The sequence below is a fragment of the Rhinolophus ferrumequinum genome, chromosome 15, assembly GCF_004115265.2.
Source record: "Rhinolophus ferrumequinum isolate MPI-CBG mRhiFer1 chromosome 15, mRhiFer1_v1.p, whole genome shotgun sequence".
Classification (NCBI taxonomy): domain Eukaryota; kingdom Metazoa; phylum Chordata; class Mammalia; order Chiroptera; family Rhinolophidae; genus Rhinolophus; species Rhinolophus ferrumequinum.
The window spans coordinates 50,879,046-50,902,602 of NC_046298.1; the positions used below are offsets into that span (position 1 = coordinate 50,879,046).

Below are 23,557 nucleotides of genomic sequence, written 5' to 3' on the forward strand. Positions count from 1 at the left end.
TAGGCACCCTGGGCTCACCCGGTTGCCAGCCACCCTGACCTTCTGATGCCAGCTGTTGCTTCCAGGTGGGAAACTGAACAGGAACAGCAGGGTGTCTGAGAGAATGTATTCCCAGACCAGTTCTCACCCCACACCCATGTGCCGATGTCACCCACAGCCCAGCTCCACAGGGAGGGGACCCAATCAGGCAGGTGTAGGCTTGGCAACCTGTATTGGTTTTCTCTGGCTGCTGTGATAAATTTCCACCAACTCAGTTGCTTAGAAAGGCACAGTTCTGTTGGTTACAGCCTGATGCTGATAACACCAAGGTGCCTGGTTCAGTCCCCACATGGGCTACTGTGAGCTGTGCCCTCCTTAAAAAAAAGAAAGACACAGTTCTGCAGGCAAGTCTTGTGACCAGTCTCAGCGGGCTGAAATCCAGGTGTCCTCAGGACTTGTTCCTTCTGGAGGCTCTAGTAGAGAATGGGTCTCTGTTAGCTTCTCCAGCTTCTAAGGCTGCATTTCTTGGCTTCCTCCTCCATCTTCAAAGAAGTAGCATAGCATCTTCAAATCTCTCTCCCACTTTCCTGCCTCTACCTCCCTCTTTCACTTATATAGACATTGTGATGACATTGAGCCCCCCCCCAGATAACCCAGGAATCACCCCAACTCAACAGCCTTAACTTAATCATACCTGCAAAGTCCATCTTGCCATGCAAGGTAACAGACTCAGATTCCAGGGATTTGGATCTGGGTACCTTTGGAGGCCATTATTCATTTTACATAGGGTCTCCAGTATCTCCCTCTTCATCCTTTCCCTCCTGCACTCCAGGCTGGAGGGGGGTGGGTGGTGGCAAAAGACCTGGCAGGGATGGGACCAGGGGGATCAGAAAGTGGCCCTTGGCTGGTGGTGCATAGAAGAGGGAGATACAATACCCTCTGCCTAAGGGTGTTCAGGAAAGGCTGCCTGGAAAAAGACACCTCAGAGCTGTATCTTCAAGGATACTCAGGGGAAATGACAGCTGGCATTGACTTGGGGACCTGGAGCAGTGAGGTGGTGGCTGAGGGCCGTGGGCGGCTCTGGCCCCTTCCTCCCTGTCCTAACCAGCTTCCTCATGGGAGCTACAAGGAAGCTTGGCTTCCCCACCCTCCCAGCTGGGAGTCAGAGGCCTCAGTTTCTCCTCCTGTAAAATGAGGCCAATGACAGAGCCCAGGGGTCGCTGAACATCTGTCTGATTGCTACCTCGATGCCTGCCTGCCCACTACCCAGGAACAAAGGGGCTGCCCGACACCACCCAAGGGGCCAGGATCATGAGGGACTCCTCCCCATCCTTGCTTATTCTCTGGCCACCTGGAGCTGTGCCCTCCCAGTCCCTCCCCCTGCCTATTCCATCCTTGCTGGACCCCCGACTCCAGGTCCTGCAAACACCCAGAGAGCGGGTCAGCCTCAGTACCTAGCATGGTGCCAGAGAGGCCTATACCCGCCAGCTTTTGGTTCTCTTTTCTGTAAAACAGGCAACAATAAACACCCTACTTGCAGGGAGAATTGATTAATCCACAAGTATTTATTGAGCACCTGCTGTGTACTGAGGGCGCACTGGGGGCACCTCAGGCACGAGGGACCTCATGTGACAGATGATGTCCAGAGGGTTTAGAGGAGCCTTCATCTTGGCCACACTGCCTCCCCCGCCGCGCTCTTGGGGTCCCAACTCCCCAAATCTTTCCTGGGTCCTCCCACAAGTCTCCCATTGTCCCCAAAGGGCACACCCGTTCCCGGCCATCGGGGCATCTTCTTGTGTTCAGGCCGAGGGAAGAACGGCCATGGGGGACCTCACTGGACCCTGGGAGTGGTAGTGTTCATATTAACAGATGGGGAAACTGAGGCTGACAGGCTGGGCAGGGCGTGGATTCGAACGGGAACCAGAGAGCTTTCTGCAAAACACCTTCCCTCAACTCCAGGCCCTGGTCTGACCTGGCAACTCGGTTTTGCATCCTGCCCCCACTCCACCCGTCCCCGCAGTTGCAGTTCTCTCCTCTGCCTCAGCTCTCCTTGCTAACACCCGCGGTGGACCATGCAGGGAAAGCGAGATTGTCAGACACCGGGGACCAATCTGAGGCCACATTCCGGGCCAGGGGCAAGACTTGTTGCTATAGTAACTCAGCTTTCCTTCATGTGGCTGTGACGTAGCTGCGAAAGCATGGTAGGTACCCCTCCGCAGAACCTGGTGGGAGAAGCAAGGAAGGTGCGCCAGAACTGATGGCCAATTCTCTATCTCATACTTTCAGCTAGTTGCAAAATGCAACACAGAGGCAGAGGGGTCATAGCTTAGATGGTCAGGGTGACCCCAGTTTGTACCTGGGTTCCCAGGTGACTGTGGTTACAATGCCTCACCTATTTTCGTCTTGTCCCTTATCTATCAAATGGGGAAATTACAACCTCAGCCCCTGGTGGGTGGGAACAGTAACATCCAACTGCTCCTACAGGAAGTTCAGCATCACTGCTCAGGCCCTCTACAGCTGTGTGGACACTTCCACCTCTGGTCACACAGCACAGCCCTTCACAGCTAGCTGGCAGGTAGTATCTCCCAAATGCCATCAGCTTCCCATGCTGCACTGATCCCGACCTTTTCCCGTGTCCGCCTGCAACCCAAACTTCACCCTCCTCCTGCCACTATTCAGGCAGCCAGCCCTAGTCCCCTCCCCAGGAAGACTCCATTATCTCATTACCTGACCTTGTAGTGCCTAAGAAGCACTAAACCTAAAATCTAAAAAATTAAACTGTCACCGGAGAGGGCCAGCGAGATGCCCAGGCTTGGCTATCACACCGGTGGTCGAACCCAATGGAGTCTGGGCAGCTTCCACACTGGGGGTCGAACCCAGTCCTCAGGGAGGAAAACTGGGAAACTTAGCTGCTATGTTACTAGAGGATGGGCCTTCCTTGGCATGGTGTCCAGGTTCTTGGCATCTCGAGCAAAGAATTGAACGAGACACAGAGGTAAAGTGATGAGAGAAGTTTATTAGAAAAGACAGTATACTCCAAAGAATTAGGAGCGGGCCAAGCACAAAGAAAAGCGGCTCAAGACTCATTATTAGAAGAAAAAGTACACTTCAAAGAGTTTGGAGCAGGCCCTGAGCAAAAGCAAGGCTCAAGAGGCTCAAAGGGCTCAAAAGGGCTCAATGGCTCAAGGTGGCATTATTTGGAGGAAAAGTACACTCCGAAGAATTTGGAGCAGGCTGAGCAAAAGAAGCTGCTCAAAAGGCAGCTGCTCACAGGAGCCTGGGGGTTTTATCTTTCTTTTTCAGGGATTGGCTGTTCCCCTCTGGGCACGGGGGACCACTTAATTGACACCTGTGACTGATAAGGGGTCATTACCTCACCCTCTTAGATTGCACTCGTCCCTTCCCAGAGTTCAGTCTGTTACAACGATATTAGTGAACTTCTGGGCATATGTATGATATTATAATAACAATATAATGAGGCTAGGGTGAGGTGGAGGTCATGGTGGCCTCTACCAGTGGTTACTGCTTAGGGAAGACAAGGGAAGAATTTGGGAGGTTTCCAGGCGGTGCTCCCCCTGGATTGTGTTGGACGTGCAGGAATGCAGAGACCCAATTACCTGTCTCTAACTGCCTGCCTTATTTTCCCTGAGAGACGTGCTCCCCATAAATCTCTGTGGGGAGTTGAGGGGCGGGGCTTTCCTGTATCTGCTTCAAGCTGAGAAGGGGGTAGAGCTGTCCCTACCTAAAGGGAATTCACAAAACTCTCATTCTATCTTATCTTAAATAATAAAAAGGGGTCTCTTCTTCCTTGGCCAGGATGCAGTGAGGGGTAGGGGAAAAAACATGTGGCAACTTAAGTCTGAGACCTTTGAGGGTCAAAATGTAGTGCTGCCTCCTACAGCTATGACCCAGAGTAAGCACTGGGCCTTTCAGACCTGTGTCAACCACACCTCTGCCCACACCCATGGAAGGGAACAGCCTGTCCCACAGAGGAACGGGCTTTCTAGACATGTTTAAAGATATGTATCAGCCCAGGACATGTTAAGAGGTGGCCAATGTTAGACACACAGCTCAGGTACAGGCATGAGAACAGTCTAACCCCAGGGCCATTTGTAATCTCCATGGCTGAGCCTCTCCCAGACCTCTCATGCCATCCCTGGTTTCAAGTCTACCTGGTCCATCAATCAGTGCTCCTTGACTGCACTCCAATCGAGTGACGTTGTGGGGTGTGAAGGTGACAATCATGTACGGAATAAACAGGGCTGGATAATCCACCCAATGACAGTCCATGGTACGCACGACAGGAATGTACCCTGTGCTGAAGGGAGTCTCACCTGTGCTTGCCTTCTTGGAGAAAACACACAGGCGTCACTGAGGAACAGGGCTACAAGAACTGTGTGAGGATATGTGACCAACTCAAGACATGTTATGGGGTGAGATTGCACAGCTGGAGACAGAGCTGTGGGATAGAGAGTGGGAGCATGGCTAGGGGACTGGAGTTGGGTTGTTGACAATTGGATGAAAAACCAGTAGAGGCTAAGGGATGCACAAAGACCAGAGAGGGCCTGGGCCAGGCACCAGGTGTGAGAATAGCTGACTTCTGGGGCCGTCGCCAGGGCCGGTTTTTTCACCAATTCCAGCTGAGTATGCACAGGGAATGTGGAAACTACCAGAGGTTTATGAGAGTCCAGCCCAGGAGAAGCCAGCCCACCTGCTACACCAAGGAGGACACTGAATTTTGCAAACTGAATGTCTAGGAACGATCTACAAGGCAGAGCCCAGTGTCCCCACGAACAACGACCACATCAGTATACATTTCACAGAAAGTGACTGAGCTAAACACGATGTGCTGTGAAGATTTACACTTGTGACCCCCATCTCGGCCACTCATCGCCCCTGGGTAGAATGTGTGCGGGCTGCTCGCGAGGCAGCCAGGGTGAGGAGGTAACGTGGTCTGGGCCCAGCAAATTCCAAGGGAAACAAGCAGAGAAAGCTGTTCCAAAGGGGCCGCCTCTCTGCGGCTGGGTACAACCGGGGCTGGGTCGAGGAGGGGCACTTGTCACACTCACTGCACGTACAGGACGTGGTGGGACCTTGTAGTGCAGGGGATCCTGCCGACTACGCCAAGTGTCGTGCGGGGGATCCGGCGGGGTCTCTGGTCCCACTCACCACATAAGAACGCAGGATATGGTGAGGCCAAAAAGGAACACCCACGGAGCCATAGGTAGGGGAGTCACACCACTATACTCTCAGTGGAGACACAGGAACCAGGAGCAACACAATTCTCAACCCTCACTGTGCCACTTGCAGACTCAGCCACCATCTTCTTGCTAGCTCCCCCTTTTTTCTTTTTTGCTAGCGTAACCACAGCAGTTATATTCGTGGCCAATGGCTCACTGGTTACAGCTGACGGCCAACTAGCCACAGCTGCTGGCCATTTGATCACAGTTGATGGCCATTTACTACCTGAGCCAGCACCTTTCTATGTGAGGCCGAGAGCCTGGAAACTGCTTTTTGGGGCTCTGTCCCCACACTCCACCCCTACAGGGTCTCGCCTCACAATCTACGCGACAAGCGTCTTCCGCGAGGGGCCCTGTGCGAGGAGCCTGGAGGTGAATGCTATTTCCTGGACACAGCCAAGCTCTCTGGTCACAGCCAGGGTTTTTCAGGGCACCACCGGTACTTCTAGGCACAGCCAGACTTCCTGGACTTCTTAGGGTACCACTAGTCTCCCCGGGCACAGCCAGGGTTTCTCAGGGCACCACCAGTACTTCTGGGCACAGCCAGACTTCCTGGACTTCTTAGGGTACCACTAGTCTCCCCAGGCACACGAGGGCCTCTCAGGGCACTGCCACTCTCTCTGGACACAGCCAGACCTCCTGGACTCAGCCAGGGCTCTCAGGGCACTGCCACTCTCTCTGGACACAGCCAGACTTCCTGGACACAGCCAGGGCTCTCAGGGCACTGCCACTCTCTCTGGGCTCAGCCAGACTTCCTGGACACAGCCAGGGCTCTCAGGGCACTGCCACTCTCTCTGGGCACGGCCAGACTTGCTGGACACAGCCAGGGCTCTCAGGGCACTGCCACTCTCTCTGGGCCTCTCATGGCACTGTGCTGGAACAACAGCGGCTCACAGTCAAGGTGCTTACATATTCTCGATGGCGGCCGGTCAAGACACAAAAGCAAACATCTGCCAGTTCCTCTACATGGTGGTATGTTCCCAAACAGTCAAGCTGTCCATTAAATTAGGGATGGAAGGCAATTCCCCATAGTCCATAGTCATTCGCCAGGGCTGTTCTGGGGGTGAGGGATGACCTTGACCTCATCCTCAGCTCCCACGGAGGACTCAGCAAGCATTTCCTCCTGGGACTACAAGTCCTGCATCTGGGCTGCCTTAGCAAGCACTTTCCAGCCCACAGGGCCGCAATGACCTTCGCTTTCTCCGGCCTTTGCTGGTTGGGGAACCGTCCATGTCTTCCCACCCCTCCAAGGGGGTCCAGCTCTCCGGCAGCTGCTCCTACTGGTCTTTCTGAGACTGAGTGTTCATAGGCACAAACTGCTCCACTGCCCTTCGGAGAGCTTTGGCCAACACCTACCCTGCTCGCTGCGCCATGTGTAGTGCAGGGGATCCTGCCGACTACGCCAAGTGTCGTGCGGGGCGTCCGGCGGGGTCTCTGGTCCCACTCCCCACATAAGAACACAGGACATGGTGAGGCCAAAAAGGAACACCCACGGAGCCATAAGTAGGGAAGTCATATCTCTATACTCTCGCTGGCGGCTGGGTTGGAGAAACAGGAACCAGGAGCAACACAATTCTCAACCCTCACTGTGCCGCTTGCAGACTCAGCCACCATCTTCTTGCTAGCTCCCCTTTTTTCTTTTTTGCTAGCGTAACCACAGCAGTTATATTCGTGGCCAATGGCTCACTGATTACAGCTGACGGCCAACTAGCCACAGCTGCTGGCCATTTGATCACAGTTGATGGCCATTTACTACCTGAGCCAGCACCTTTCTATGTGAGGCCGAGAGCCTGGAAAGTGCTTTTTGGGGCTCTGTCTCCACAGACCTCCACCACTCTCGTATTTACCTCCCTCGCACGTCCGTGGGCCTGGGTATGGCCTGGACGCCTTCCGCTGACCGCTGCCTCCCGCCCAGAAAGGTCCTGGTCCTGGGCCCTCATTAGTTACGTCGCTACGGACGCCCTGCGAGGTCACTTATGGGAAATGTAGTTTGCCTGCGTCCAGAAGCAGCTGGTAGCGCCATCCCCTTGGCAATGTGCAAGGGGCACTGCGGGGGCAGCTGGGAAATGAAGTGAACAATCTGAGGCAGGCACGGAGTCAGTGGAGGCGCTGGCAAGCACCCGCCGGGCAGGACTTCCGGCGTTGCTCGCTCGCTCGGCCGCGGGTGGGTCCCTGCTGGTTCTTGGGGCGCGCCGCACGGGCGGGGCGACTCCCCTCGAGCCCCGCCAGCGGAGGAGAAGGGCGGGAACCCTGGACGCGCTTTTGCCTGCGCCGTGGCCCCGGGGTGTCTCCTACTTCCTGAGGCTCCCGTGTCCCGCGCCCCCGGAGGCGGTTCCCCAGTCCTCGGCACGTAGTACCCGGGGGAGACCGAACTTAGAAGTTTCCACGCCGACTGGAGGTTGCTGCGCCCGGGCGGAGGTCGGGTTCGGATTTCAGCTGACTCCGCCGTGTTGATGCTCGTCCTGGTCAGCCCCGGTGGCGGCCACGCTGGGCCCGCGGGTTCCGATGGCCGAGGAGGCGCAGGCGAGTGGAAGGGATCCGGGTTCTGAGCACAGGAGTAAGGAAAGTTGTGGCAGGGGAGGGGACAGCCATGCAAAGCCGGGCGGAGGAGGGCCAGGTTTCAGAGATGCGTGTGTAGTTCCGGGTTGAAGCTGCGAACGGATCCTGGGGGGAGGTTCAGTGCAGAGCTGGGGGAGGAGGCCATTGAGGTATGGGGCCAGACTGGTTTAGGGTGGGATTGTGGGTGCTCTCTGTGGTGTCACTCTGGAGACACCATGTGCAGAACTGACATGTGGGGAGTCCAGCGAGTTGTCAGTGGGATGAACTGGTGAGGTTGTGCACGGCGTGTGGCGTTGTGACATGCTGTGGTACAAAGACTTACATGCCTGCTGGGCAGAAAGGCAAACTGAAGGGCCCTGGGACCAGGTACTTGTGCCTGAGAGGGAAGGGTGCGCAGGGATTTGGTTGTCTCTGAGAGGTGATCTGTGAGACACAGGGATTTGGTTGGCAGGAGCTAGGGTGTGCCCAACCAGGTACATGGATGGTTACCAGCCGGTTGTGGGCTGGGTGCAGAATCCAGTAGTGACATGGGGAGAGAGGCACCAGTGATACTGGGGGGTCGGGTGAACCTCTGAGGTAGAGACCCTGGGAGGAAGAAGGTATGTGTGAAATGGGGGTGGGGGTGGAGTAGGCGGGGTTCAAATAGAAAGATGTCAGCGAGAGATGTGCCAGACACTGAGCCACAGGTCAAGGGCCTGGATGTGTTCCTCTCTATTTTGGATGGCATCTCTGTCCTCTGTTGACCCTAAGGCTCAGCTGAATCCATCATTTGAGGACCTGCTGACCTTTGAGAATGGGGCTGTGTATTTCTCCCGGGAGGAGTGGTGTCTCCTTAATTTGACTCAGAGGAGCCTGTACAGGGATGTGATGCTGGAGAACTCGGCACTCACTGTCTCGCTGGGTATGTCTCTCACACGCTCCCCCAGCAAACTGACCGGCTCTGCCTTTTCCCAGATGGAAGTTCTTTCCATTCTAAAGCTCCATCACAGAGGCAGGTTTCTTCCCAGGTTCCCTGTGGTTGGTGCTCTGAGCACTGGGACTGGGCTGTGCGCTCTTCCCGCCTCATGGGGCAGCGCCGTTAGCCTCAACACCTGTTGCCCCACAGTCTTCTGGAGTAGGACTTGGGATTCATCTATTTACAGTTTTCCCAACAAATCCCACCCCTCTGCCTCTCTCTGGCCTTGTGACTCTGCTGAAGCCATTGCCTGTCTGTGCTCTGGGTTTTGCCTTCTTCCTCCAAAAGAAATTTAATAGGGCCCTCCCGGCGCCAGGCTTGAGCCATGAATTCGAATCAGATCAGTTTGGGGAGTCTTGCCATCTTAATCTCTTTCAATTCATGAACGTGAGATGTCTTTCCACTTATTTAGCTCTTCTTTAATTTTTTTCGACAGTGGTTTGTAGTTTTCAGTGTACAAGGCCAAATTTATTTTAATCTTAAGGATTTTATTCTTTTGATGCTATGTTACATGGAATTGTTTTCTTAATTTCATGTTAGATTGTTCATTGCTAGTATATAGAAATATAATTGATTTTCACATGCTGATCTTGTATCCTGCAATATTGCTCTACTCAGTTCTCAGTTCTAATAGGTTTTTAAAATATTTTTAGTGGGTTTCTCAGTGTTTTCCATATATATATATATATGGTGTCATGTCATCTACAAATACTTTTACTTCTTCCTTTGCCTAATTGACCTGGGTAGAACATCCAATACTTTATTGGATAGAGTTGGTAAGAGTAGACATCCTTGTTTTGTTCCCAATCTTATGGGGAAAGCTTTCAATCTTTCACTAGCAAGTATGATGTTAGCTGTAGGTTTTTTGCAGATGCCCTTTTCAGGTGAGGAAGTTCCCTTCTTTTCCTAGTTTGTTGAATGCATTTGTCGTGGAAGTTCCTTAGATTGTGTCTAAGGCTTTCCCGTGTGTATCGGAATAATTGTAATTTTTGTCCTCCATTCTGTTAACAGGATGTATTACAGTAATTGGTTTTCATATGTTTAACCTTGCCTTACTAGGATAAATCCCACTCTGTCATGGCTTATAATCCTTTTTTAATATAATTCTGGATTTAGTTTGCTAGTATTTTGTTAATGAGGAGTTTTGTATCTCTATTCATAAGAGTTATCAATGGTATAGTTTTCTCATAATGTCTTTGTTTGGATTGAGTATGAGGGTAATTTTGGCTTCAATGGATGGGAAATGGTCCCTTCTCTTCTGTTTTCTGGAAGAGTTGTGAAGTATTGGTGTTAATTCTTATTTCATTGTTAATATTCACTAGTGAAACCATCTGGACCTAGGTGTTGTTGTTTTTTTCCTGTGCAGGGATTTTTTTAAAAAACCTATTCAGATTTTCTATTTTTTCTTGAGTCAGCTTTGGTAATTTGTCCATTTTATCTAAATTATTTAACATGTGGGCATACAGTTGTTCATAGAACTTCCTCAAATCTTTTCTATTTTTGTAAGATTGTTAGTGATATCTTTTTTCATTCCTGTTTGAAATAAATTGAGTCTTCTATTTTTTTCTTGTCAGTGTAACAGTTTGTCAATTTTGTTGATCTTTTCCATCTCTATTTCATTTATCTCTGCTCTTTATTATTTCCTTCTTCTACCTTTGGGTGTAGTTGCTTTTCTGTTTCCTGTTCCTTAAGGTATAAAGTTAGGTTTTTGGTTTGAGATCTTTTTTAATATGGGTGTTGTGACATAATAAGAAATATGTTTATATTTTGTCTTTGTTTCCAGGTCCTGGCACACAGCTCCTAAAACTCTTGGAATCTCTGGAGTGATGAGAGTGTCTTTTGTATGCTAATGGGATGACTGGTGGTGGGGACCACTAGATAGCTTCAGGATGGGGTTTGGTCACCAGAAAGACCAAGCCATTATGGGAAGTTTGGATTTTCAGCCACCCCTCCCCCGAAACCTTCCCACCCATCTCCCACCCCTACCCCCAACCCATAGAGAGGAGAGGGGCTGGAGATCGAGCCAATCACCAGTCGCCAGTGATTTAATCAATCATGCCTAGCAGTGAAACGTCCATAAGAATTTCAAAACAACGGTGTTTGGAGAGATTCTGCGTTGGTGAACACATTGAGGTGCTGGGAGTGCCACCGAATCTAAGTCAACTTTTCCTGAGTCCTGTGAGCCTACATTCTAGCAAATTATTGAACCTGAGGAGGGATCAATAATTGTGGGAATCCCTGACTCATAGCCAGTGGGTCAGAAATACGGGAGGCCTAGGACTTTCAACTGATGTCTGAAGTGGGGGCAGTCTTGTGGGACTGAGCCCTTAACCTATAGGGTCTGTCACTAATTCTGGGTACTTAGTGTCAGAGTGTTGGAGAAGTTGGAGAAACTCCCCACACATTGGGTGTCAGAAGTGATGTAAGTAAAACAGCATGGAGGTGTTCATAGCTATAATTTTCCCTTTAAGCGCTGCTGTTTCCCATAACTTTTATATGATCCATTTTCATTTTAATTTATCTCCAAGTGCTTTGTAATTTTCTTTGTGTTTACTTGAGTGTTTTATTTAAAGTCCATAAATTTGTGAGTTTCCCAGATTTCTTTCTGTCATTGATTTCTATTTTTAATTCCTTTGTAGTCAGAGAACATACTTCGTATGTTGTCATTCCTCCAAAATCCACTGAGGCTTGTTTTATGTCCCAGCAAACGGTCTGTTCTGGAGAATGCACATGAGAATGTGAGAAGAATGTGGATCTGCTGTCGTTGGGTGGCATGTTTTAGTGATGTCTCTTAGGTTTAATTGATATTTGGTGTTATTCAAGTCTATGTCCTTGTTCATTTTCTGCCTATCCATTATTGAAAGTTAGAAATTGACGTCACCAACTGTTATTTATTTCTTACTTATGTCAGTTTTCCTTCATAGGAGGTTATTTTTTTTTTAAATTGTGGTAAAACGTGTAACACGATATCTGTCCTCTCAACAAATTTTTAAATGTACACTGGAGGTTTGTTTTCTGATACTGTTTCCTTCCTGGTTGCCATGATGACAGGCACTTCCTGTGGTGTGCAGGGGGCTGGGTCAGCATTGTCTTGGTCTGGCCTCTCATACTTTCTCTCTCCTAGGATTTGCACCTTTGAGATAACATGTGATTGCCCAACTGGAGGGCGAAGAAGAGCCCTGGGTGCCCAGCATAATGGACATGACTCTGGTCAGCAGAGCAGAAGCCAAGAGAGGTCCCAGTTTGGTGAGTGGGGCTGGGGGATGTCTTAGTTTCAGTGATGGACTCATAGTCCACTGGGTGTGCTGGTATTTTGGCGCTGAGGCCAGTGACCACAACTTCCCACCTCTCCTGTCCCTTTTGGACACCCTGTGTGGTCTTGCCATCTGTATCATGACTCAGGCCCTGGATGACGCACCTCTGGCCTGTGCCCTGTCCTTTCCCCTTCTCTGTGCAGTGCAGAGATGTCCAGGAGTGACCTGGTTTGCATGTGACTTGAGATGCGCACATATCCTTAAATAATACTTGAACACTAGCTACTCTGTCATCAGAGTACACACATCCTCTTCACAGTGCAGCTAAGGCTCTGCTTGAAACCCATCGCTGGGCAGTATGGTGGAGGCCCCGACGCTCACCCTGCACTGCTCCTGTCTTTGTGTCCTCATCCCTGTGGAGGTGTTCCGTGTCCTGTGATCTGGCGGACCCTATTGTGCTGGGCCACTCTTTCCTCCCAGACCTTTCCCAGATACCTCCTGGTAATTCTGTGGTCCCCTTTCTGGGTGTGCCCACTGGGCGCTGGTGGTGAAGGTGCCCCACCCCCTGATCCAGCTCTGGATAACTGACTGCTCTGGTTCAGGTTGTGTGGGCGGGGCAGTGAGGAGGCCCCTCCCTGGCAGGTGGTGAGCTGCAGCGGCTACCTGTCAGACAAGCACCCTCTGTGTGGGGAGTCTGGGAAGAACATGCCTGCCAGCCTGCGCCAGCCCCACAGTGAGGGGGAGCCATGCAGGAGCCCGGGGCATGGGGAAAGCCCCTCATACAGCCCTCCCATCACCAGCAGCAGGGGATCCATGCTGTACAGAAGCCCCTCAAGTGTGGCATCTGTGGGAAGGCCTTCCTGAAGGCCCTCATGCTCCTTAGCCACCTGCTGACTGACTCCACAGGGATACCCTTCGGCTGCCCAGCAGGTGGGAACACCCCCACGGAGAATGCAACCCTTGTTCATCACCGAAAAGTTCACATTGGAGACGTACCACACGTGTGCAAGGCCTGCGTGAAGGCCTTCAGCCATCCATCTAAGCTGAGGACGCACCAGGAGGTTCACACAGGCATAAAACCCTTCAAACGTGCTGTGTGGGAAGGCCTTCACCTGCAAAGATGCACTTGTCCTGCACCAGAGAGTCCACACTGGAGAGTGGCCATACCCCTGCGGCCAGTGTGGGAAATCCTTCAGGGTGCTGTCCACCCTCATTTGGAAGGTCCACACTGGGAGAGGCCGTACATGTACAGGAATGTGGGAAGTTCTTTAAATACAACCACAGCTGCAGGCTGTACACCTACAGCCAGTGTGGGAAGGCACACGTGACCTGCTCCGGCCTGTACCAGCACTGGAAGGTCCACACCGGAAAGCGGTCCTATGCATGCAGCCTATGAGGGAAGGCCTTCACCACCAGGTCCTACCATAACTGGCACCAGCAGTTCCACACCAAAGGCAGGCCCTACGAGTGTGCAAAGTGTGGGAAGTCCTTCAAACAGAGCTCTACCCTCCTCCAGCACCAGTAGGTCCACACTGAAGAGCGGCTGTAGGATGGGGTGTGGGCACACAAGGTCTCACTCTAGACAGGAGGCTGAGGGGAGGAGCTATATAAAGGTGCACTGGGCACACCCCAGCACCCACGTTGGGAGGGGTACCAGGTATGTGGGAAACTCTTTGGAGCTGTGTTGCACTCTGAGCTTCCCAGGCTGTAATAGAAGCCCTTCCACCTCTGCCACCTGGCAGGTCCCTGCGATGTGCATCCATCACCCCAATGTGCTGAGGGACATTTAATATCGGGCAGACATTCGTGCTCTCTGCTTTACACAGGAGAGAATCATGAGTGGTGGAGCCCACGTTGGTCCTCTTTTCTCCTGAGTGGTTTACATGTGGATATTACCTGGCTCTGGCCAGGAGTAGCTGAGCAGTGTCTACTGGGGGCTTCCAGGGAAGGTTAACTATTTTCAAGGACATGTTGATGCTACACTTGGTACCTGTTGTGTATTTCTCCAACCCAGGAACTGTCTCACACTGCTCTGGGATGCACAGCAATAAAGGCTTTGTCATTTAAGCCACCTTTAACACTGGGGGTTCTGATCCCTATGTGAGGGGATAGAGAAAAACGTGGGCTCCTGAATAGAGGGAAAGTGTTCTGTGGGAGTCCCTAACTTTTGTCTGCCTCAGTGGGAACAGCAGGATGGCAGAGAACAGCCCCAGTCAAGGTGGGCCTAATTTGCATTGGTGTCTGAGACTTCCAGGGAGAGACTGAAGGGCTCTGTGGGTGAATCGTGTACCCTGGATGTCAGGTTTATTTCTGGTACCAACCTCACCCCTAAGAATGGGAGAGTTGGTATAAGATCCTCCATGTGTCTAGGGACAATGTGAGCTGGGTCCCTTGTTCCCAGGGGATGTTCCTCAACCTCCAGCATTGGTCAAAGTCAGCTCAGAAGCTATGTTCTGAAATCTGGAACATGGAGGTAAGTTCTGGACTGAACGTAAGACCCACAGGGGCCTGTTGGAAAGCAACGGGGCACAGAAACACTGAATGAAGTGATAAGGACTGGGGAGTCTGCTGTGCTACCGTGTTTCCCCGAAAATAAGACCTAATCAGAAAATAAGCCCTAGCATGATTTTTCAGGATGCTCGTAATATAAAATAAGCCCTACTATATTTCCCTGAAAATAAGACCAGGTCTTACATTAATTCTTGCTCCAAAAGACGCATTAGGGCTTATTTTATTTTTTTCTTATTTTTTGGGAAACACGGTATAGGTCAGAGCTGATTCTAAAGAGGCAAGATAACTTACAGGTCTTCTGGATTCTGCTCATCTTCCTGGGCTTGTTTACCTCATGGCTATCACCCTGGGACTGAGAAAGAAGATCCTGTGGCCCTGGGGCGTGGCCATGCTTCCTGGTGTCTGCACACCATGGCGTTGACTGTTTTTGCTGCCACTGTCCCCGGGCTCAAGGGACAGGTGGCTGAATCAACATGTGGATTGGCATCTGGTTCATGGGGCCTTTTGATTTTTAAAAATGTTGGAAACTCTTTTTTCTAAAAAGTAAATGTCAGTTCAGCAAAATTGGTATGTTTGGCTGTAGCTATGTCCCTGGTCCTGAAACTGCTTCCTGTCAAGAGAATGTCAGTGGGAGGTGTGATTAGAGAACTGGCGACCCTGGACTTGAAGGGCTCTGGGCCACAGTGCTCAGCCAGTGCCACGTTTTGGGGCTGGAAACCACTGCTGCCTCCTTTAATTGGGGTGGTTCCTCGTTCACCCTCCTGAAGGCAGGCAGGGCGCTGACCACACAGAGTGGAACCGCAGGAACGCTTGCAATTGGGTCTTCAGCCAGTCTGCTGTTTCCCTCCAGCACCGTGAAGTTTAATGCCTACCTCCAGGTCTGCTCGGGCCCTCCTCCCTGGCAGTGATAACTGCCTCCAACATAGGGCTCTGTGTGTGGGCAGACTTAGAGTCAGCACTCAGATCTCCAAGCAAATGGGGGTCTGTAGATATTGGGCATTACAGCTCACCCCCTCCATGCCCTGTATGGGTGGCCTTGGCTAGATCTCAGGATGGCTCTCAGCATGTGGGTGAGATCCTCTACACTTGCCCTGAACCGGTCTTCTGGTCTCCTGCTGGGGGTCTGTACACAGCTGATGTGTTGGGGAGCAGAGGGAGGGTAAAATTTCCCTGGGGATGCTGGGACAGCTGGAACAAAGCCTGGTGGCTCTGACCCTTTGACCTGCTCAGGGTACCAGTTTGGGCTGGACTCACTCATTCCATCACGTTAGCCCAAACCTCCCATGGCAAGCCAACGCCAGCAGCCAGCCCAAGGTTGCAGGTGCTGTCTTGGTTGCCCCGAGACTGTCCTCGCTCCAGCCAGTGGTGGCTCTCCTCTGGAATCCACCAGAAGTTCCTGGCTCCTGGACAGTGTTTTGTGCCCTCCCATCCTTTCTGAATCTCCTGGTAACACCCTTTCAACCACTATGCTATGATATCCCCTCTTCATGAGGCTTCTCACTCATTGTCCCATTTAGAGTTACTTTCTCCCTCTCTCTGTCCTCCATGCCTTGACGTCAGGCCAGACATCAACCCTCTGCTTATGGTTTGTCCTCATGGACATGAAATCAAGAGATACATTTATGTTTTTTGAAGACTTAGCAACATAAACATACCAAGGCCCAAGGCTTCAGTGATACTGGGGGCTAGTGACAGCATGTTTCCTGCCTTTTAAAGTTCATCTACAGGGTGACGGGTGGCTCAGTTGGTGAGAGCGCGAGCTCTGGGCAACAGGGTTGCCGGTTCGATTCCCACATGGGCCAGTGAGCTGCGCCCTCCGCAACTAGAATGATGATGAACTGCAGCTGGACGTGTGCTCTCAATCACAAGGTTGCCGGTTCAACTCCCACAAGGGTTGGTGGGCTGCTGTGCCCCCTGCAACTAAGATTGAACACGGCACCTTGAACTGAGCTCCCGGGCAGCTGGATGGCTCAATTGGTTGGAGCATGTGCTCTCAACTACAAGGTTTCCGGTTCGACTCCCACAAGGAATGGTGGGCTGCGCCCCCTGCAACTAACAACTCCATCCAAGTCAAGTTGGCGACTGGACTTGGAGCTGAGCTGCACCCTCCACAACTAAGATTGAAAGGACAACTTCACTTGGATGGAGCTGATGGGTCCTGGGAAAAAAACACAGTTCCCCAAAGAAAAGTCCTGGAAATACATACTGTTCCGCTTCCCCAATAAAATCTTAAAAAAAAAAAAAAAAAAGTTAATCCACAGAGGCAAAGTGCTTATTTCACTGTGGTGTGTGACATATTTGGACCCCATGTCAGCAGGGCAGTGTCAATTTGTTTTCTCACAGTCAACGAAAAATTTAGTGACAGTTATGAACAAACATGCATGTCTCCATGGTAATTAAAGAGAGCAGGACTGAACGTCTGAACATCCTCAGTTTGATACCTGGTCTTATAAGACTGCCAGCACCATTTTTGCTTTGTAGAAGCCCGTGAGAGGGACCTTCTTCATCTCTTAGTGAGAGTCTCAGTCTGTTCCAGCTGCCAAAACAAAATAACACAGACTGGGCAGCTTAAACAACAGAGATTTCTCAGTTTTAGAGGCTGGAAGTTCAGGATCTAGGTGTTAGCCAATTTCAATCCCGGTTCCTTGATGAGAACTCTCTTCCTGGCTTGTAGATGGCCGTTTTTTGTTTTTGTTTTTTTTGCTCTCCTCACATGGTGGGGAGAAAGGATGCTCTGGGATCTCTTCGTTTCTTATAAGGACACTAATCCCATCACAGTCTCCACCCGCAAGACCTCACCTGAACCTCGTATTACTGTCACATATGGGGTTGGGACTTTTGACATATGAATTTGGGGCCATGCAAGCATCCAGTCTATAACATCATGTAAGGAAGCCAACTAATTCTTTGTGACTCTGGTACATAAAGAACTTAAGTCTTCACAGTGACAGGACACAATGTCAGTTTTCTAAAATAAAACAAATTGGTGACAGTTGTGAATGTTAACACCAGAATAACAACACTGGAACTATTGGGAACGTTTTCAATTTAATACCATCCATCCATGAGGAACATGCATCTTCCCAAGAAGACCAAACTGAACATCCCTCAGGGGCCTTCAACCAGTATGGGTTCAGTTCATTCCCTAACCCTCTCAGAGGCAATGGGAATGAAGCCATTCTAATGGGGCCAGGACAATCCTGATTCCCTCCAGGAAACGGGAAGGAAGGCACAGAGAGCCTTCTCCATGCATATGCAGATAACGGCTACAAATATTTGGATCCAGGCAGTCTGGAAAAAGGCTTATGCTCCGACAGGGAGACAACTCTGCCCAGGTTCCTGGGCTGCTCAGAAAGGCGTTTTCACACCAGTGATACATGCAGGTAATTTCTCTATGGGAATTCTGGGGCATGAAGTCTTGACTTGGCTGAAGATAGTTTCTCACAATGCTATTTCCATAAGGCTCCACTCAGATATGAATCCTTTTATGCTGAGCAAGGTTGCAGAGGCGGCTGAAGATTTTCCCACAGTGGCCACACTCATAAGTCCTTTCTCTGGTGTGAACTATCTGGTGTCGCACAAGGGTGGACCTTTCACTAAAAGCTTTCCCACACTGGCTGCACTTGTAAGGCCTTTCTTGTGTGTGAACTCTCTGATGACGAACCAGGTGAGAGTTATTGCTGAAGGCTCTTCCGCACTCACTGCACTCATAAGGCCTTTCTCCAGTGTGAATTCTCCAGTGATAAATGAGGCTGGACTTTCGGCTAAAGAATTTCCCACACTCACTGCACTCATAAGGCCTTTCTCCAGTGTGAACCTTTTGGTGTTTAATGAGAATGGAGTTTTGGCTAAAGAATTTCCCACATTCATTGCACTCATAAGGCCTTTCCCTTGTGTGAATTCTCCAGTGCTCAATGAGACTGGAACTGTGAGCAAAGGATTTTCCACACTCACTGCAGTCATAAGGCCTTTCTCCGGTATGAATCCTCCAATGTTGAATTAGGCTGGAGCTGCGGCTGAAGGCTTTCCCACACTCACTGCACTCGTAAGGCTTTTGTCCAGTGTGAACTTTCTGGTGCTGAATGAGGGTGGTGCCATTGCTGAAGGATTTCCCACATTCACTGCACACAAAAGGCCGTTCTCCAGTGTGAACTTTCTGATGTCGCAAGAGGTGGGAGCTTTGGCTGAAGTCTCTCCCACACTCACTACATTCAAAAGGTCGTTCTCCAGTGTGAACTTTCTGGTGCTGTATGAGGGTGGAGCTATTGCTGAAGGATTTCCCACATTCGCTGCATTCAAAAGGCCGTTCCCCAGTGTGAATTCTCCAGTGCTGAATGAGAGCAGAGCTGCGGCTGAAGGCTTTACCACATTGAGTGCATTCATATGGTGTTACTTTGGTGTGAACTTTCTGATGTCGAAGGAAATTGGAGCTTTGGCTGAAGGCTCTTCCACATTTGCTGCACTGAAAAGGCCTTTCTCCAGTGTGAACTTTCTCATGTCGAGTGAGGTGTGACCTGTTATTGAAGGTTTTCCCACACTCACTGCACTCGTAAAGCCTTTCTCCTGTGTGAACTCTCTGATGATGAACAAGTGTGATTTTGTGACTGAAAGTTTTCCCCCAGTTGCTACACTCATAGTATTTTACTCCACTGTGAAATTTCTTGTGCTTCCTCAGTTTAGATGGGTGACTAAAGGCCTTCCCAAATTCCTTACACACATGAGATGCTTCTCCAGTGTGAAACTTTTGGTAATTATCAAGGGTTGATTTCGCCTCTAAGGAATTTCCAATTATTGGACATCTAAACAGTATCTCTTCAGAGTGCATTTTCGGGTGGTTTAGGAGGGTGGAGCTCTTCTGGAAGTCTGTGCCACAGTCACTGCACTTGAGGAGCTGCACAGGATGGGAACTGTGTGGGAAGGCCCCCCTGCACTCTGTGCTTCTATGTGGCTTCCCACCGCTGTCGATGGCTGAGTGCCAGAGGAGGTCATGGCTGTCTGAGACATCCTTACTACCTTGCCTGCAAGTGAAGGGCTTCTCTGACAGACAGACTACAGTACTCTTCACAAACGGATCTCCGTCCTTGTTCTGTCTGAAGGGGTTGTCTCTACTGTGCTCTGTCTGGTACTGGGGAAGGCTTGCACTAAACCCAGATTCTCTTCCACACGTGTAGGGGGTCTCCTCAGGATGTGCTCCTTGCTGCCCATCTTGGTGCAAAATGTCTTTTAGGAATGGGCCACATGTGTCACAGATATCAGTCTTCTGGGTAAAAGAATGTGCACTGGGGATCCTGACCTGTGACACCCCTTCTACAGAAGCATTCTGCTTGGAACAGGCCTCCTCATGTTCCATTCCATGCCAACAACCTGAAAGCAGAGAAATTTATAGTTAATGGAGTGTCCCATTTGATGGAAAGGTGACTTCATTAGAAATGTGTAACTGACATATAGGAATGGCTCCAAGGGATTACTGACAGACCAAGGGGGCCAGAATAAGAATGAAGGGCCCGCTGTGCAGAACAGCGCACAGCCAAACCACAGAACAGACCTCACTGGAGGCAAGGACTGCTATGGGGCAAAGGACTTGAATGAACATTCCTCAAAAAAAAGATACACAGCTGGCTAATAAACATATGAAAAAATGTTCAACATCATTAGTGATTAGAAAAATGCAAATCCAAACCCAAGTGAGTTACCACTTCACACCCACTAGGGTGACTGTAAGAAAAAAAGACAATAATAAGTGTTGTTGCAGTAGGAAATTGGAATGTTCACAGTCTGCAGTGGGAATGTAAAATGGTGCTGCCAGTTTGGAAAACAGTTTGGCAATTGCACTCCTATGTACCCACCCAAGAGAAATGAAAATATAGCCACACAAAAACTTGCATGTGGGGGTTGGGGGGTGGGAGATGAGGGTAAGGGGGATCAAATATATGGTGATGGAAGGAGAACTGACTCTGGGTGGTGAACACACAATGTAATTTATAGATGATGTGATACAGAATTGCACACCTGAAATCTATGTAATTTTACTAACAATTGTCACCCCAATAAATTTAAAAAATAAAATAAATAAATAAATAAAAATTAAAAAACTTGCATGTGAATGTTCATAGCAGCATTTTTAATAATAGCCAAAAAGTGGAAACAAGCCAAATGCCCATCAACTGATGAATGCTTAAACAAACTATAGTATTTCCATAGCATGGAATATTTTTCAGCCATAAAAAGGAATGAAGTACTGGTATGAGCTAGAACATGGATGAACCTCAAAAACACTATGCTAAGTGAAAGCCAGTCACAGAAAAACATATATTGTGTAAATCCACTTATATGAAATGTCCAGAATAAGCAAATCTATATGTAATCAAAAAGGAGGCTGCCCGTCACTGGGGGGAAAGGGATGAGGGAGGATGGGGAATGACTGCTGATGGGTACAAAATTTCCCTTCATGTGATAAAAATGTTCTAAAATTACATTTTGATATTTATACAACTGTCCAAACATACACTTATTTTTGTTTTTTAAGATTTTTCAGTTTACAGGTATTACAATGATAAAATTTGGTTTGCTTTAATTTCAGGTTATTCTTTTTCATTTTTCCTCTGATAGTGTAGATAAAACATACACTTTAAAACGGTGAACTTTATGGTGTATCTCAATAAAGCTGTTTTTAAAAAAGTCTCATGGGGGAGGGGCAGGACCTGGGTATGGCCCCACACTGGGTCAAGCTCAGTGGGATCCATTAGGCCAACTGGAGATGCCTGAATCCGAACCTCTGCTCCCACAACGCCCCTGGGCATCAACTATTAGGATTGAGGCTGCTCATGAGGCTGCTCAGAGACAATGCCTGGTCCCAGCAACCACAGCACCCACAACAGGAAACCTAGGAAAGAAGCAGCATCTATGGTCTGGCTTTGGGACAAACAGAACTTTCTATGGGAAAAAGCCTGGGCAGAAGTTGGTTACCACAGTGGAGCAGGGCATAAGGACCTTACCAAGAGAGGTCATGAGCTCAAAGTTCTCCAGCATCACATCATGGTACAGGTGCCTCTGGGTTACATCAAGGAGGCCCCACTCCTCCTTGGAGAAGTACACGGCCACATCCTCAAAGGTCACCGGGCTCTGCAATGATGGGACAGCTGAGTCAGGGTGCCAATAGATGAGCTGAAAAACAAAGAAACAAAATAGTCAAATGGACTCGTCCAGGCCCTTGACCTGTGACTCAGAGTTCAGCCACATTTACCACTGGCATCTCCTTGTAACCCCTCAGTCCATCCTCCCCTTCCCTACCTGCACCTGATCCTCCTTCTCAGGCCCCCACTTCAGAGGAGGTAAGAGGTCCTGGCACCGTTGGTATCCCTCTTCCCTTGTAGTCCCACTGGTAACTGTTTCCAGGCCAATCCAACCTGGAGGAACAAAAGGCAGGTGGGCATGCAGTGTGAGCTCTGGACTGGCATCCAGCCCCCCTCCCCTCACTGACCAATTTCCAGATATGAGAAAATGGGGGCTATCCTTTCTCCCTTAAGCCTCTAGCATGATGGCCCATTAGTTCACATTCCCTAACCTTGTACACATTACGCTTTGGACCATACCATCCTCCTATTTCCACCCACCCCCACCCCTTGACCACACCACAGGCATCTCCCTAGAGTCCCCACACCCCACTATGCACATGGCATACCTGAGAAAGACAACCAGGATCCAATACTGAACTTGACCTGCCCCGGATTCCCACCATCCCCACTGCTAGAGACAGTCATCACCCCTATAGTTAATGCCTCCCCTCCTTGCCCAGCTGTTCCAACATTCAGCTCCCTGGAACCGTGAGTATGTCTTAAACACCCCTGGCTCTCTTCCACCTCTGCCCTTGTACATATTGTCCCTTGCCCAGTCAGAGCTGTCCTCCCTCTTCCTAATACACAAATCCCAGATCCACGGGCCCCCACCCTTGGCTTGGGGACTCTTTCTGTCCCTGCTACTCCACCAGATGGACAAAATCCCCAGGCCCCAAAAACCTGATGAGCTGTAGAAAGGTAAACCAATCAAATCTCAGGCCCCACTGTCATCCTACCGCTGTTGCTTCCATTCTTCATTTTGTAAAAATTCCAGGTGTACTCTCTGCTCAGAGGCTTGGTCACCATCCTGAACCCAAGCCACAGCTGCACACAGTGTCCACACCCAAGCCTCCACTTCTTGGATGTCTCCAGCCTGGACATGTCATAAAGCACACTTATTGCCTCAATTTGGCAGTCTCTGGGACATCTCAAATACAATATGGTCAAAACTCAACGCTTTATCTTCCCTGTGAAATCTCCTCACACCAACTTCCACATCTGAAAAACCCATCAGCGTCAACCCTGATATCTCTGTGCCCCACATAAGGAAATCTAGTCCACCCTCTTTAAACTCATACTCACCTCCAAGCAATTTGCACATGCTGGTCCTTGTGCCTGGACACTCTTCCAGATCTTTTCCCATGGGATTCCAGAAACGTGAACTCCACCATATAACCTCTGGCCTGGACTCAGGATGCTAAGGGAAAGTAATCATCAAGGCCCCGGATTCATGTATAGGCGGAGGTCCAGAACACAACCAGTTCCTAAACCGGAGATCCCGCGGGTGAGGGTCTGAGGCACCTCCACCCACCTGCGGCGAGTCCATCAGCTACGCCGGCCTGGCCGGAACCTGCGGGCTCATCCGAACCCCACACACCACTGGGCTGGGCGGCCGCAGGCTGACAGTCGCACTCAAGGCTAAGACACAAAGCGTCTGTTCCACATCCGGGAAAACCGAGACTCAGGAAGGATGAACCATTAGCTGCGAGTGAAAGCGCGTGCAAAGGTGCGGCGAAGGTCCCGGAACTTCCCTGCTTCCTTCTGCTTGGGTTCCAGCGGCCGCCTGTGCAGCGACCCACCAGCAGAAAAAAGAAGACAGCAATGGCGACGGCGGAAGTCCCGTCTGGTCCGCTGCTTCCCCCACGGAAACGCTCCCACTCGGAGCCTGATTGGCTCAAGGCCCGCAGCGGACTGTGATACTTTCCTTGAGTCAATCGCGGCTGG

At 50.2% G+C, this 23,557-nt stretch overlaps 2 protein-coding genes across 3 annotated transcripts; one reads left to right on the forward strand and one right to left on the reverse strand.

The window, feature by feature from the left end:
- Nucleotides 1-10,322: 10,322 nt before the first annotated feature.
- Nucleotides 10,323-13,315, forward strand: ZNF584 (zinc finger protein 584). The gene is made up of 5 exons (XM_033129316.1): nt 10,323-10,574; nt 11,373-11,471; nt 11,858-11,979; nt 12,340-12,488; nt 12,791-13,315. Exons 2-5 carry the CDS (start codon nt 11,458-11,460, stop codon nt 13,313-13,315), a joined length of 810 nt encoding a protein of 269 aa, XP_032985207.1. The 5' UTR covers nt 10,323-10,574; nt 11,373-11,457.
- A 3,383-nt stretch (nt 13,316-16,698) lies between these two features.
- LOC117034571 (zinc finger protein 132) lies at nt 16,699-23,427 on the reverse strand. 2 transcript variants are annotated; one of them, XM_033127661.1, is made up of 6 exons: nt 22,916-23,427; nt 22,570-22,706; nt 21,789-21,904; nt 21,494-21,662; nt 18,996-19,862; nt 16,699-18,911 (listed from the first exon to the last, which is right to left on the reverse strand). In XM_033127661.1, the coding sequence occupies exons 1-6, from the start codon at nt 23,002-23,004 to the stop codon at nt 17,968-17,970; spliced, it is 2,322 nt and encodes a 773-aa protein (XP_032983552.1). In that variant the 5' UTR covers nt 23,005-23,427; the 3' UTR covers nt 16,699-17,967. The 2 variants fall into 2 exon arrangements, with proteins under 2 accessions (XP_032983552.1, XP_032983551.1); XM_033127660.1 differs by having other exon boundaries at nt 16,700-19,862; nt 22,916-23,030; nt 23,145-23,426.
- Between the last annotated feature and the right edge of the window lie 130 nt (nt 23,428-23,557).

Excerpts from the sequence above, each read along its gene's own strand:
- ZNF584 (XM_033129316.1), top strand. Across the intron at positions 11,980-12,339 it reads CCAAGAGAGGTCCCAGTTTG|GGCAGTATGGTGGAGGCCCC; the intron begins GTGAGTGGGGCT and ends AACCCATCGCTG. Across the intron at positions 12,489-12,790 it reads CCTTTCCCAGATACCTCCTG|CAGGGGATCCATGCTGTACA; the intron begins GTAATTCTGTGG and ends CATCACCAGCAG.
- LOC117034571 (XM_033127660.1), bottom strand. The coding sequence starts at position 23,004 with ATGGTGGAGTTCACGTTTCTGGAATCCCATGGGAAAAGATCTGGAAGA. Across the intron at positions 22,707-22,915 it reads CATGTGCAAATTGCTTGGAG|GCTGGAGACATCCAAGAAGT; the intron begins GTGAGTATGAGT and ends TGACATGTCCAG. Across the intron at positions 19,863-21,493 it reads TGAGCTCATGACCTCTCTTG|GTTGTTGGCATGGAATGGAA; the intron begins GTAAGGTCCTTA and ends CTCTGCTTTCAG.